We start from the raw sequence: 14,358 nt of genomic DNA on the forward strand, positions 1-14,358 counted from the left end.
AATCACACCTCATCCCCTCTGGATAGCCCATTAGGTCCTCCATGATCTGACTCATGCTGTCTGTTCTCCACTCCCTGTCAATATGCAAACCCTTGGAATGCACAAATGAGATGCGTAAAATCTAGGGTCTTTTGCAAATTGCAGGCATGAGATTTGTATGTCTTTACTGATCAGAATCACTTGACCGTACCACTTCATTGCTCCTTAAAATGCAAACCTCCCTCTCTGGTAAACTTCATTTAAAAGTTGGGTGTATTTGATCAACAACTGTTACAAGTCTTGTGCATAGGTTTTGCAAATCTTTTAGACACATGAAATTGTTCTTCTTCTGTGCTACAGTGGTGGTGGTGGGGGGTAGAGAACAGAAAGATAGTGCTTATTATATATAGTTGTAATGGAAAAGTTTTCTAGTTCCATAGTTTGGAGTCTCCTGTTCATTTTAATATAGTAAGTTATTATAATTATACCACAATCTATTCCTTTTACTGATTTGCCATCATATTATATATACATATATGCACATGTTGTATATAGTATATGCACACATATGTATATAATATATTCAGCTATTCAGTGCTATTTTGAACCTAGTCTCATCACAAAGAATAGGTATATAGACTTTCCTTTGTATTTTAAAGAAAAAGAGTATGCCAAACTTCTCCAACAATCTGGAATTTTATTCCATCCATATACATGCATAGTAACAACATTTGTTGAGAAATTATTTCTATCAGAAGTAGAACATTATCTTTGTGATCACCAGGTGCAGTATTGCTACTCTTATATTTAAATAGATCTTATATATGAATTAAATTCATACTTGCAGCATTGAGTTTAGGGTTTCGATTTAGACTGTGCCTTTCAAAAGATAAAACAGATTAATACTACCTCATTACTTACAATACTGCTTCCAGTAATTTTGTTCATTCTTTATAAAGTATTGCATTTAACAGCAAAGGTTTAAAAATTGAGACAGAGCTGCATCAGCGAAAGAAAATACAAGTACTATACAAGAAAAAAATTGCCATCTTCATTTAACATACATGTTTCAGATTAAGAAAATGGACAGAAACATACAGCTACATACAAATGCAAAGCCTAGTGACTAAGAGACTGTATCTGCTAAAATATAAAGTGCAAACAGAGCCTGATTATCCAAGAATTGAAATCTTAAGGCGAACTTATAGCATGTGTATTTAGAACATCGTTGCAAGTTATATTTTAGCATATACATATATCTGCAACAGCATAGAAGAAGAAATCAAGATACACAAGTGCTTTTGAAGCTATTTCTAAAATGCTTTTCTGTATTGTTCGTGACTATTTTCTTTAAAAGCTACTATACAGTGCAAACCATATGCGCTACACAATAACTATACAATAACATTACAAATGACTTTAATATAAAGTTTTTAAATAAAAAATAACATAACCACAGCTATGAATACTGCTGGTAAAATAAATTAATTTCTTTTTGAAAATGGCACCAATAATACACTTTACTAATGGACTGTAATGGAATTACACCTTAAGTCTTCAACTCAGCCTTAATGAACTATCTCCTGATTGCCCAGATGTAATACAAACAGCTTTTGTTTTTTGTTTTCTGGGTTTGTGTGTGTGTGTGTGTTGTATTTTTTTTTTTTTCCAGACTGGGTAGAACGACATACTAAACACTGGTACCAAAGGTGACTGGTGTTTATTTATGAAGTTATCTCATTTGACATGTTCTGCCGCATGTGATGAGCAATAAAACTTCTTGTGAGTTATAAAGTTTGAGAGGTTGTTGAACTGAATATCACACAGCCGGCAATATTTCCCACTGGTTGGAGCCTGGGTGGCGCCATTCACACCTTTAGCTATACTAGACAACTGTTCCTCTGCGGAAGGGATTCCCGGTGAGACATTCTCGTTCGTGGCTAACGGGTTCTCAGAGATCCAAGAGGGAGATTTGTGGCCATCTTCATGCTGAGGATTCTGGGAAATGTTCTCCTGCTGTGGGTTGGCAGCAGGTCTGTCATCTTGCTTCAGTCCGCCGTTAACTATGACCATGCCTCTGTTTTTGGGCAGCAGTGGCAGAGACTCTTTCTTCGGCACAGCGCAGCCGTTCGAGGAAGCCTGGCTTTTCGGAGATTCGTTTTCCGCGTTTGTGCTTTGCTCTAGGTCAGCGTTATGGACGACGAGAGAACCAGAAATGTAATCACTTGGCTTTATTCCATAATACGGAGAAAGCTGGTCAGCTCCTTTTGCCTTCTTTATTGCTCCGGGGTAAAGGCATTGGGGAAGAAACAAATGTTTGTTTTCTTCTTTTGTGGCAATGAGCTGAGCAGCTTCACTAAAGACTTTCAGGCCTTGCAGGGTGGCTAAGTGGGAGGAAAATAAGTTTCCGTTAGGGGAAGGCTGCTTCAGATTTCCGTTTTTCTCACATTTTATTATGCTTCGTTCATAGCTGACATCGGGGCTGCTTCGTTCGCTTTCTGGATTCGGAAATACTTTGCTGTCGAGTTGGCCCAGGTCGTTCCGCTGATGTGCTGTGACGGGGCAGAAATTCTGCTTGTGGGCCAGGTAGTTCTCGACTTTATTGAAGCTGATCTTGCACACAGTGCACTCGTGGTAGTCCAGCAGCCTTTTGGGAGACGTGGTCGTCCGCTCCGACTGGGATAAGCACTTCTTGCTGAGATCTATGGGCACGTCCATCTCGAGGCAGGAAACGCTGGAATGAGTAGTGTCACACTTGGACACCGGGACACATTTGTTGATCGTCAGAGAAGTTTCCAAGTGCTTTGAGACAATTCCCGGAAAGATATCGCATCTTGGGTGGTAGCACTCTCCAAGCCCTTCCGTGGGTTCTTGAGTGGAGGTACAAGGATTGCTGAGGTTGGCGACATCAAGAAATCGCTGTTGGACCAGGGGAGGTCTTTGCTCCTGTTCAGGTAGGCACATCTCATACATCTTCCTTCGCTTGCGTGTGCGCATGGTTCTCTGCATGGCAGGCACTTTGTTGGAAGCAGACCTCTTTAGTGGAGGGTCGTGGCGCGTAGCACAATAATACTGTTTGTGGACCATGTAGGTTTCATGTCGGCTGAAGGTAATGTTGCAAGCTTCACAGGTAGTCTTATTTGGGTCACTTTCCCCATCCACCAGGGGGACACCGGGATTTTTCACATCAACAGGTTTTCCGTTAATTTTATCGTCATTGCTACTAGAGGGGGAGACCTTCTTCGCTTGAGTGGAAAAGTCCTTGTCGTGGCCCTTCCCATTTGGCCCAATTAAATCTAAAACGGTGGAAGAATTGATGCAGGACGTTTGAAGAAGGGGATTCTCAGGATCAGCAGAATGAGCGGCTGGGTTGAGGAGGTTTATGGAGGTTTGACCAGTGTTGGGGCTCACGGCCTCAGGCATCTTCTCTGAAACACCAGGGAACTCTGGGGACTTGGCCATCTGCTGCCATCGGCTGCTGCAATAATGTTTTTTGTGCACTAGGTAATTATCCAAATTATTGAAGGTTATGTTACACTCAAAACAAGTAGCCCCCTTGGGCATCAAGGGGCTGTAAATTACAGGAGGGTAGCTACTACTTCCGTGCCTCAGGCGCCGATGGACCAGTTCAGACATCTTGGCTAAGATCTCTGAAGCTTGAGGGACCATGGTGATGTCTTGAGGGAAAGCAAACTGAGATAGGAAAGGGCCCACGGGGAAAGAAGGCCCAACATTAGGCTGAACCGGAGATGAGGCAAGCCTTGGACTCGAGGGCTCAGACTTTATTTTTGTGTAAGAAAAGCTTTGTTTGTTTGTTGTAGGCTGTACCTCTGGTCTCTGGTTAGTGAGAAAGAGCTGCGTCTTTTTCTCACACTTGTCCAGCTCGGTGTCCGAGCTCGCATCTTTAGTCTGCATGGCCTTTTGGCTCTGGGGGAGTTCGTTCCTGGTCAGCAAGTCTGGAGCTGGCTGTAGGCTATCTTCGGTCCCGCTTGGAGAGTGTTCCCTGTCACTTTCTCTGGGAAGTTTGCCCCCAGGGACATGGAGCTCCTGGTGCTGCAGCAACTCCCTCTGAGTCGGGAAGCCCAAGTGGCAGTGGTTGCATCGGAAGGCAGCTTGAGTGAGATGCGAGAACAGGTGTTGGTGGAAGCCGATCACGGAATCGGCGGTGTAGCTACAGACGGTGCATTTTAGACTAGCACCAGGGGGGAGGAATTCTTCCATTTTCACTCCTGGAGAGACATACAAAATAAGAATACTGAGAACCACGCGCATTGGCTTTCTAATGATAACAACCTATACACCGTGGGAATGAATTGAAATCTTTCAGAATCTCGTTTGTGATAGTAGCTTTTTTTTCTTGTGACAGCTTTTGTCAGGTGTCATCATAGTAAGAACACCTCATAGCTTCCAGGGCACGTTCAAGTGTGTTACTGGAGAACAGAGGGACAGTCTTCACTGTCTCCATCTCCCAGGGCAGGAAACAAATTCAAGGAAATAAGGGAACTGATTATGGCACTAAAGCTATTCGATGACGGAGCCATGGCAAAACCTCAGATTTCATAATTTCTAACCCGAGAACCTTCTCATTACAACACTATGCTCTGCATTGGGAAGAAGCAGGTATAATATATACATTAGAGTTGATACAGATAACCTGTGTGCAAATCAGATAACTCTCAGTGCACTAGATTAGGTATTTATTCAAAAGAATCCAAGCAGGAACCATTTGGTAAAGTAATTCATAACCTCCTAATTTATCTTTGGTACAAATCTAAGAATTTTATGCATTGATTTTCCTGAACATGGTTTATCTCTATCCAGGGCTGATATTCAGCTAGTACACTAATACGGTCGTTTAGAACCAACATCCGTGTTGACTGATACCGGCCTGTTTCTAGTCAGTTATAAAATATTTTGAATATCACCAGTGACTGGTGAGGAAACTTTACTGTGAGGTTGTGATTTATAAGAAATACATATTTGGTCATTCATATATGTTAAGTCTTTGACTGGGCTTCCTGGCTCAGCTCCCTAAATCCTTGGAATTTCCTGTGATAAGAGCAATGAAAGTATTTTTGTTATGTTAATGAAGTGACTTTTAGAAAGCCCTTAGGTTACCTAAGGGTGGAGTTGGTTGCAATGAGAACCAACCTTGTAATTAGACGGTTTGAACTTTTAGCCCCTCCTCCCCAAACTCTGGAGATTGAGTTTAAATGGCCAACAGTCAATATTTAATTAATCATGCCTGTGTAATGAAGTCTCCATAAAAACCCTAAAGGACGGGGTTCAGAGAGCTTCCCAGTTGGCTTGAGGAAAGTGGCAGCCCGGGAGATGGCACAGAAGCTCCTCATCCTCTCCTCATACCCTGCTCTAGGCATGTCTTCCATCTTGCTGTTCCTAAATCTTTTCCTTTCATAATAAACAGGTAATTTGGTGGGTAAATGGGTTCCCTGGGTTCTGTGCGCCACTCTAGCAAATTAATTGAACCCCAAGAGGGGGTCTTAGCAACCTCTGATTTACAGCTAGTTGGTCAAAGCATAGGTAACAACCTGGGTTTTCTCCTGGCAACTGAAGTTGGGACAGGGGGCTGATCCTTTAATCTGGAAAATCTGATGCTGTCTCCAGGTGATTGTGTCAGAATTGACTTAAACTGTAGGATACCCATTTGGTATCTGGGGGATTGTTTGGTGGTTATGGGGGAACAGGTCCCCCGTATGTATGGGAATAGAGATCTGGACGCCTTTACTCACTAAGGTCAGCTCTAGTTCCCATTTGTTGGCATATGGCTAAATCAGGCATGGCTCATGCTCTCTGCACTTTAGACTAAAATGAGACCTGCCTTTTATACTTATAAGCTGAAAATATGGTAGGAAAAACCCCAGTCCTATAGCAATAAAAGGGGACGTATTTGTGTCTCCTTTTCTCCTTAACTGATCCAATACTCATTTTTCTATTTAGCTGAAAGGTCCCTCTATCCCTCTTTTTGTTTTGTGAATGACTGGCTACTCACCATCTGAGACAACTGCCCTGTTTCTGCTTCCTCTGCTTTATCACCTACATAAAGATAGCTCATTTGTAGGGAAAGGGAAGAGAATGACTAGAAAGGAAACTGCCTATTTTTATAGGTTCAAAGACAAAAGCTTGCACAGTACTAGGGCCTTGGAGGCTGGAGCTAGTTTTTTGTTTTTGTTTTTAAACTCAGCACCTCTTTCAGTTTTTTTAATTATTCAACTCAAACAAAAACAGTGAAGGCAGTCACCCAGCAGTACCTTTTAAGTTTTGTATTATGGGTGCTAAAAACTGTGACGCCCAAACCTTGGTTTGTCCTATTCACAAACATTTCTAGAAGTATCTAGAGTTAATATAATTCTGTACATTTGATTAACTTAAGTTTTTTAAAAATACAGGAATGGGGCGCCTAGGTGGCTCAATTGGTTAAGCGACTGCCTTCGGCTCAGGTCATGATCCTGGAGTCCCGGGATCGAGTCCTGCATCGGGCTCCCTGTTTGGCAGGGAGTCTGCTTCTCCCTCTGACCCTCCTCTCTCTCATGCTCTCTGTCTCTCATTCTCTCTCTCTCTCTCTCTCTCAAATAAATAAATAAAATCTTTAAAAAATAAATAAATAAAAAATAAAAAAATAAATAAAAATACAGGAATGAACTAGAACACTATGTGATGATACTAACAATAATTGGGCATATAATTCCAAAGTAAAATGGGAACAGTTGCCACTGTGCTGTTAAAGAGTGAGCTTAAAAACAAACAAACAAACAAAACCTACTTGTTTTTTTAGCCTAATTTTTCTTCAGGAACTTAAAAACGTAGTACTAAAAGTGGTTGTATGTCACAGAAATCAACTCAGCTGTTGTGCATGCTTGGGAAGTCAAGAGCATTTTATAGATTCGTATTTAAAAGTTAATTTCTCTCAGGTGTGATTTTAACTGACCTATCAAAATAACACTGTTATTTCAATTAAGCAAATACTTATTTTTATGTACCTACTATTTATTCCCTACTATGTGGGAAATAATATGGTCAGTTTCCAAAGATTACTTGACACTTAAATCAATGAATATTAACGACAACATACAAAGGGTATTAAGAGTTTATTTCTGAAATGGTGCCGTTAAAAAAAGAAAAAAAAGGGGCACCTGGGTGGCTCAGCTGGTTAAGCAACTGCCTCCAGCTCAGGTCATGATCCCGGGGTCCTGGGATCGAGCCCCACATCGGGCTCCCTGCTCAGTGGGGAGTCTGCTTCTCCCTCTGCCTGCCATTCCCCCTGCTTGTGCTCTCTCTATCAAATAAATAAAAATAAAATCTTTAAAAGAAAAGAAAAGAAAAAAAGAATGATTTGGCCTGCAATCTGAGTACTGTAATTGTTAGGAAAGAATTCAGATCCAAGTCCTTTGAGTAGAATATATTGATTATAAGTGACATAAAATCACAATCAGCTGGTCCAGCAAATTTGATTTTGAATTTATAGCTAGGTATAGATAGATGTAGAATTAGCTATGTTTGCATTTGCGAATATATGTACGTATGTAGAGAAATGGTAGTCTCCTGGAGCAAAAGCAGCAGCAAGGGAAGCACTTACCACTGTGTGAATTCAGGTGCATTTCTAGTGCTCGGGCATTTGAAAAGCTCTTGGTGCATTGCGGGAAGGGGCACAGACTGGAAATCTGAGGGGCACTGTCTTCATTCTCTTCTGACACCGCAGCAGCTTCTCTTTGCCTCCCACTGCAATAGTACATCAAATGGGCTTGCAGATTCCGTTCACTCCGATACCAGATGCCACACGACTTGCAAGGAAATATATCCTCTGCGGGTGAAAACACAGGGACACATTAGCGGCTGCCCATTTGGAACCAACCCTGGGTGAGGTGGCATTTAGTTCAATGTTTCTCGGAGATTGCTCGCAGGTTCTGAATTAGGCAATCAGACAGTGACGAGGCAGTCTTGGGTGCTGTTCCACGGCCCAGGACTACGCTTTTAAAGAACTGTTACTTACACCCAGTGCAATTTACCTTCCCACAGACTCTTCAGAAAATGGTACTGTAGGAGCCTCCACCAGGAAAAGCACAGGAGATTGATTTTAAGTTGTTTACAATGTATTTAGGGTTTAGAAAAATATGTATTTATAAATAGCAATGTGAACTGGCTTATCTGATTGACTAAAAGGTAAGGATCGGATAGCTGAATTAAAGTTAGCCCTGGTGCCAAATCCTGACATGATTTGTTCATTTAATTAATTAGAGAATGCCTACTATGTTCTGGACTCTATGCTGAGTTTGTTTGACATTTTAAAATGAAAGACCAAAAAGCGGTCATTAAGGATTTTACAGTCTCCTGGGGTTGATGAATAAATGGTCAGATAATACATTAGGCTGCACTGAGCATTCTGATGGAGGCATCTGAGGAGTGCTTGGGGTGTGGGATGAGACACTAGGTGGGTGAGAAGACTGGAGGAAGGACACGGTCAGAGAAGGGTTCAGAGGGAAGATAATGACGTGCCCTGGCTGAGTGGTGAAGGATGACATTCTGCAAGTCAGGTGGAAAAGATGGTTGGGTCTTCCTGACCAAGGGCACAGCCCAGGGAAAGGCATGGGAGAGTGAGAGAGGGACTGGGTGAGGGCTGGGAGGCTATTCCAGGCAAGGGGCATGATGGGGACTGGAAGCCATAAGGTTGGAGGAGGCAGAAGTAGCGATCAAAGACTCTGTAGGCTCTCTTAAGAAGTTTAGATTTTTATCTCAATGATTATGGAGAATCACTGAATCGTTTTAAGCAAGAGATGGACAAAATCAGATATTATAGAATTACAACAGTGAAGTAGAGTTTCGAAGGTAGTGAATTTGGAAGGAAGACACGACTGGGAGGAGGCAGTTGCAATAATCTAAGTGAAATATGACAGAGTTTGAGTTGTTAAGTCACACTAGGATATTTTTGTATGTATTTTGTATGTATTTACTCATGGAAAAATTCTCCATGTGTGTGTTTTCCCCTTTATCCATTTATAGGCAAGGAAACTGAGATTGAGTAACTTGCCCACGATCACGTAAGTGAGTGAACTGGGATTGGAACCTAGTGGGAACACTCTTCCATATCAGTGGCAAGGGGGCCACAGAGGAAGAAAACTTATATTGAGGATGTAGAAGTGATTAGGAGTGATGACCACTACTTTGCCATTCGATGCTAGTGCGGAAGGTAAGGTCTCTTCAATGCCCAGGCTTCTTGTTAGCATTTCTGTGTAACGGTTTCATTCATCTCTATAGGGAGCAGAAGACAGACAGGTGGTGACGTCAGGCAAGGACAAGTATAGGGTGACCAAACCTGACCCAGTGTTGTGCAAACCTGGCACTTTGTTAGTGAAAGGGAGCACCAGTCAGAGGGACGCCAAGTAACACTGGAAATTGGGGCTAATCTGGGCAAACTGAGGCATATGGCTGTGTTAGATATGTGGGACTAGATATTTCTGTAAGAAATACAGGGGAATGTGGGGAAGGTGACAACAGAGGTCTAAAACTCAGAAGAAACAGCTATATGTGAGATTTGTGAATTGTTAATACAGAGTTGGTGATGGAACCCATGAGAGTGAAGGAGATGGCTCAGGGAGAGCACGCTGAAGGGGATAAGGAGGAAACTGAGGACCAAATTGTAGTGAATGAGAAGTAAGGACAGCAATTACAATATAGGATTTCAAAATAAAATTTGATTGTAAAATTATATACTACTGCTGTTTATTATTTAGCTCTTCCCACCGATTCAGAGGGCCATATTGCTTCGTGTTGCATCCATTTAAGCAGGACGAATTTTAACTGATTAGCTCATTTCAGAATGAGACCAAAGTCTGTATGCATCTATGCTGATTTATTTGGGATCAGTAGTTATCCTGTTACAGAAAGCAAACAGAGTATAATCTCAAATATAATTAAAAACCACATTCACACATTGGAGCTTTACAATAATTTAAGGTTCTCCCAGGGTCCCTGGTAACAAAACCCTTTTGCTTCACATTCAAGTTAGGCCTATGTTATTTCAAGTTCCTCACTACCAGAATCAAAGTAAAGATCCAGGAAAAGCAAATAACTACATTTACATGAAGGAGATCCAAAAATACTACCTCGGGTTAGGTGCACTGGATCCAATGTTTGGATGTACAGTAATTCCAGATGCACCCGAGAATTTCTTTAAAGGCTACTGTGACAGCAAGAGCATAATTATTGTTGAGTATTTGTTTATTTTTAAAATGTCAAGACATCATTACGGTATCTATAATTCTGCATCATTCAGTCTTACGAATTTTCAGGTACGTTTTTGATTAAATGGAACACCTCGCTTACCTACTGGCTTTGGAATCTATTCCCCTCTTACAATGTGGCTGCTATTCATGTTTTCTCACAGAGCTAGATGATAGCAGAGCTGAGTCTAGAACTCAGACCTGGGGACTCCTGGATCACGGATTTTCTGTCATATAAAGTGTCACTCTGTGTGTTCAAGGAATACAAACTAAGTTCATCAGTCATTTTAACAAAATATAATTACAAAGGCATATTTGCCAGAGCATATTTTTAAATTCTCCATACATGTATGGAATTCTCCAGCTCATATGTATTTTTCTTTATTTTCCCATGTTTCTTTTTTGTTTTTGTTGTTGTATTAGGTGATGTCTTGATTTACCCAGGCTATACCTTCTCTTTATTAATATATCTAATCCAATTTTGATTTCTTATTTTTTTCCTTTTTTTAAAAAAAGCTTTTAACTCTATAGCCCTTAGGGAATACAACAGTTATCCTACTAAAGAAGCATCAATGAAAGCTATTTGACCCTCTCATAGCTAAGTAGCCTTGAATGCTGTTCAACTAGTTTAGAAAGTCAGTTTTTTTGTGTGCGTGACATTCAAGAATCCAACCTGAAATGAATTTAAGTGTCCTTTTCATACTCCCGTGAGAAGCGATCACAGATACACACACACACACACACATACACACACACTTAAAGTTAGAAGATAAAATGAAATCACAACACTGGAGAAAAAAGTCTGTCCTTGGTTGCCTGTCAGTAGACATTTTTTTTTTCTCCCATAAATACCCATCAGCACTACAAAGCTATTGTACTGGGCTATTGCACTCAGCACTTACTATTGACAATAGCTGTAGGCAAAATAGAAGCCATGGCAGCTTGCTGAGGAAGCAGCTGAATAGAGTCCAGCAGGCGCGCAGGGTACATCCCTTCTGCAAGAGTCATCTGACTGGCAGCTTGTAGCCTTGAGTCAAAATCCACCATAAAGGCAATTAGCTCTTCACCCTCAGAGATGGCCTTCGTCGTGGTGCACCAGAGCTGACCCCCTATTAAGAAGAGAAAAGAAAGAGAAAGAGCGAATTGACGTAGAACGCTCCAGCCTGCTGTACACTGGAGTGATGGAAACAGCAGCTTCTCATGTTTTTCACATCACTTTCTACTCGGGGCGGAGTGTCTGATCGAGACCACAGCTGTACTCCTCTTCCCTCCTAGGTGGAAAATCGTATGCCTTGCATGAAATGAACTGTTCAGTGGCCTATAGTAGGAGAGGACTAAGAACCAAGAGTAGACATCACCTGTGGAGAGTTTTGTGAACCGTTTGCCTTCTGGGGTTTGCCTTGATCATTATTAACCATGCTATGACATGGCCTCGTGCTTACCAAGAGACACGGTAGGGATCCAACCGCAGAGATTTATTGCAGGTGAGCCTTTGCAGTTACTCTTTCTGTACCTTATGGAAATACGAAGTTATTTCTTCCTCTCTCCCTCCCTCCCCCACACACTCTTTCTTCCCCAAATACCCAAATGCTGAAAACAAAACAAAACAAAGTACACGAAAGCTCCTAAAATCTAGAAAGTTCAAATGACATTCCAGCTCGTTTTACTTTCCCTATGTCTGCTGCCATTTTTTTTTTTGTTGGCTTAGTGATCTTTACTTATATAATATTCCTTATAATGCGACTTCTTTATCTCCATTTACCCTGATTGAACTTCCTGAAAAGAAGATATGCCACAGATCCTTTTCAAAAGGCTTATTTAAATAAAGATTTGTTTAAATGAAAAGAACCCTTTCTTCAAATACTAAGATATTCTCTGGCTCTGCACTTCAAGTGATCACGTGTGGTGCATTAAAAAGAAAATTAACTATGCAAGTACATCTTCTAATGTATTGGAATGCGATAGCGTATGCTCATTTATTTAACATGTTTAGACAGGCAAAGCACTTATATTTTGTTATCTACACTCTCAGGCCTAGATACGTATCCTATACAGTTATGTCTGAAATAACGTGGCATACTTGATATGTTATGAAGCTTTTTTTCTCATTGTGTATATATTGCAAAGCTACATATTATACTCATTAAGCAAGCAAAAATTGTACCCATTCTGATAACTAATATTGCTCTGTTTATCTTTCAGCATGTCTCTTCAACTGCACTTCATTTCCTCCATCCTTAAATAGATCATAGTTTTTAAACAACTTGTGGTAAAAATCTGCTGGAAAAGATAACAACGGCATCCAAGATGGCAGAATTGCACAGAAGAATCGGGACACTTCCAGAGAAACCTCGGACAGTTAATTACACCAGCTGATCACGTTTTAAAGGTAAGCAAACAGAACCCCATCCACAACAGTACAAGTTTGTGAAAAATACAGCTCAGATTACGTACCTCGAATTTGTGCGAAAGTTGCAAAGTAAAACCCAAATGTACCAAAAGTGAGACCCAAATCTACCAAAAGGCTAGAAGACAACTTTTTTTTTTTTCACTTTGACTCTAACGGATCTGAGATCATCCACGTTTCACAAAGTGGAAGAACAGATTCGCTTTGTCACTGCCTTACTTATTTACAAATAGAGAAGCTGAGCTGCATCTCCATGGAAGCCGACTGAGCACGGCCAAGTGCTCAGTGTTGGTGTGTCTGCCGGAGCCCATTCTTCCCCCAGGAAGGCTTCTGCCTTCAGCGGCTGTGCCTTCTCTGATGTGTATACAGAGCCAAACTACTTACAGCTGTAGACAAGGTAATCATTCGCACCTTATCTTTCCTCTGGAGTATATTTATTACGTGCATCTTTGTAATGGAGAGGTGGGGCGGGCAGAGCAAGGCACGACAGTTCAGGTTTACTTCATAGCCTACTCTGTGGGAGTCACTGGATTTCAGTAGTGAACGGAAGGACTTATGTTATTGGTCATATGTCACCCCTTTTGAGAAATTTACATTTTTGGTAAATCCAGCTGTGGGTATCTTTCACAAAAGGAAAGGTCTGGACTCAGGCTCCCAGGAGAAACTGTGATTTTAGAGAAGGTACCACGCACGCATAGCTAATCTCTATCCTAGCAGTGAACGATGTAGCGGGATGACTCAAAAATCCTTGGGCTCAAACTCTGAACCAGAAAGACCCAATAAGTAGATAAAATAAAACTCAGGAATATTAAGTGTAATGAAAAGTAAGCAAAAATGGCTTTTCTACATGATTAAACAGCCTGGCAATTGGAATATATGTTTTCTGACATACTGAACAATGTTTCATATGTTATTGTCTTTATCATTTTATCTCATTTTATGGTTTAGCCAGAGCATATCCTTTAGAAAGGCTGAATTAAACTGAAAATGTACCGTGTAGACTTGATGAGGAAGTCCGTTGTCTTAGGGTTTTAATCTCTCAAATCATTCATTCATCAGCTCTTCATTGAACTCTCTTGCTATGTGCTGGGCTGGTCTCGCAGGCTTCACAATTAGCATGTACACATATAGGCAGATGAATGACAATACTGCGTGGTGGGCGGCATCCCCCAATGCCAAAGAAAATGTGAGAGGAGTGAAGAACTGACACATCTCAGGGGAGTCAGGCAAGCCACCCAAGGTGACTTTTTTACTGCCTCATGAAATATAAAGGTAAAATAGCAGAAGTATATGTAGGGGGAGCCAGCAGGACAGTCACTGCGGGCAGAGAAAGGGACATGCATGCAAGGGCTGGGTTACGGAAGAGCCTGGTAACAGTGCAGAGGCCCCCTTGCTGGAGCGTGGGGTCTAAGGGAGAAAGGGCTGGTCACAGGCAGGCGTGGGCTGGCACCAGCCTGTACTGGATCCTAGGACACGATGTCCAATGGTCAGGCATTTTCTGTGCTAGTGGATATCACACTGGTAACTTGAAATTGGCCACAGTGAGAGTTGCAGCACTTGCCACTGGAATTAGCAGACAATACGTATCAGGGCTTCCTCCCCCAGAAAAGTTTAGCGCAGGGCAGGACAACCTCGAAAGTAACAGGAAAACAGTTGTGTCTGGCTCATCATGGTGGGGAGATGGCATACATTTTTTTGAGTGAATAAATGAACAGATTTTTGACAGGGGCTGTCCTT

General features: G+C 41.5%; 1 protein-coding gene across 5 annotated transcripts in view; it reads right to left on the reverse strand.

The window, feature by feature from the left end:
• Window positions 1-656: 656 nt before the first annotated feature.
• Window positions 657-14,358, reverse strand: part of ZFPM2 (zinc finger protein, FOG family member 2) — a 459,697-nt gene continuing 445,995 nt past the window's right edge. For all 5 annotated transcript variants that reach the window (XM_054512514.2, XM_045896074.3, XM_064587997.1 and 2 more), the window contains 3 exons: window positions 11,117-11,323; window positions 7,574-7,798; window positions 657-4,208 (listed from right to left, as the gene is read on the reverse strand). In XM_054512514.2, coding sequence (XP_054368489.1) covers window positions 1,717-4,208; window positions 7,574-7,798; window positions 11,117-11,323 — 2,924 coding nt within the window. In that variant the 3' untranslated portion in view covers window positions 657-1,716. The remainder of the gene's footprint in view (window positions 4,209-7,573; window positions 7,799-11,116; window positions 11,324-14,358) is intronic.

Source organism: Mirounga angustirostris, unplaced genomic scaffold, assembly GCF_029215605.1.
Source record: "Mirounga angustirostris isolate CCGP_5_RB_7025 unplaced genomic scaffold, mMirAng1.0.hap1 SCAF_4, whole genome shotgun sequence".
Classification (NCBI taxonomy): Eukaryota; Metazoa; Chordata; class Mammalia; order Carnivora; family Phocidae; genus Mirounga; species Mirounga angustirostris.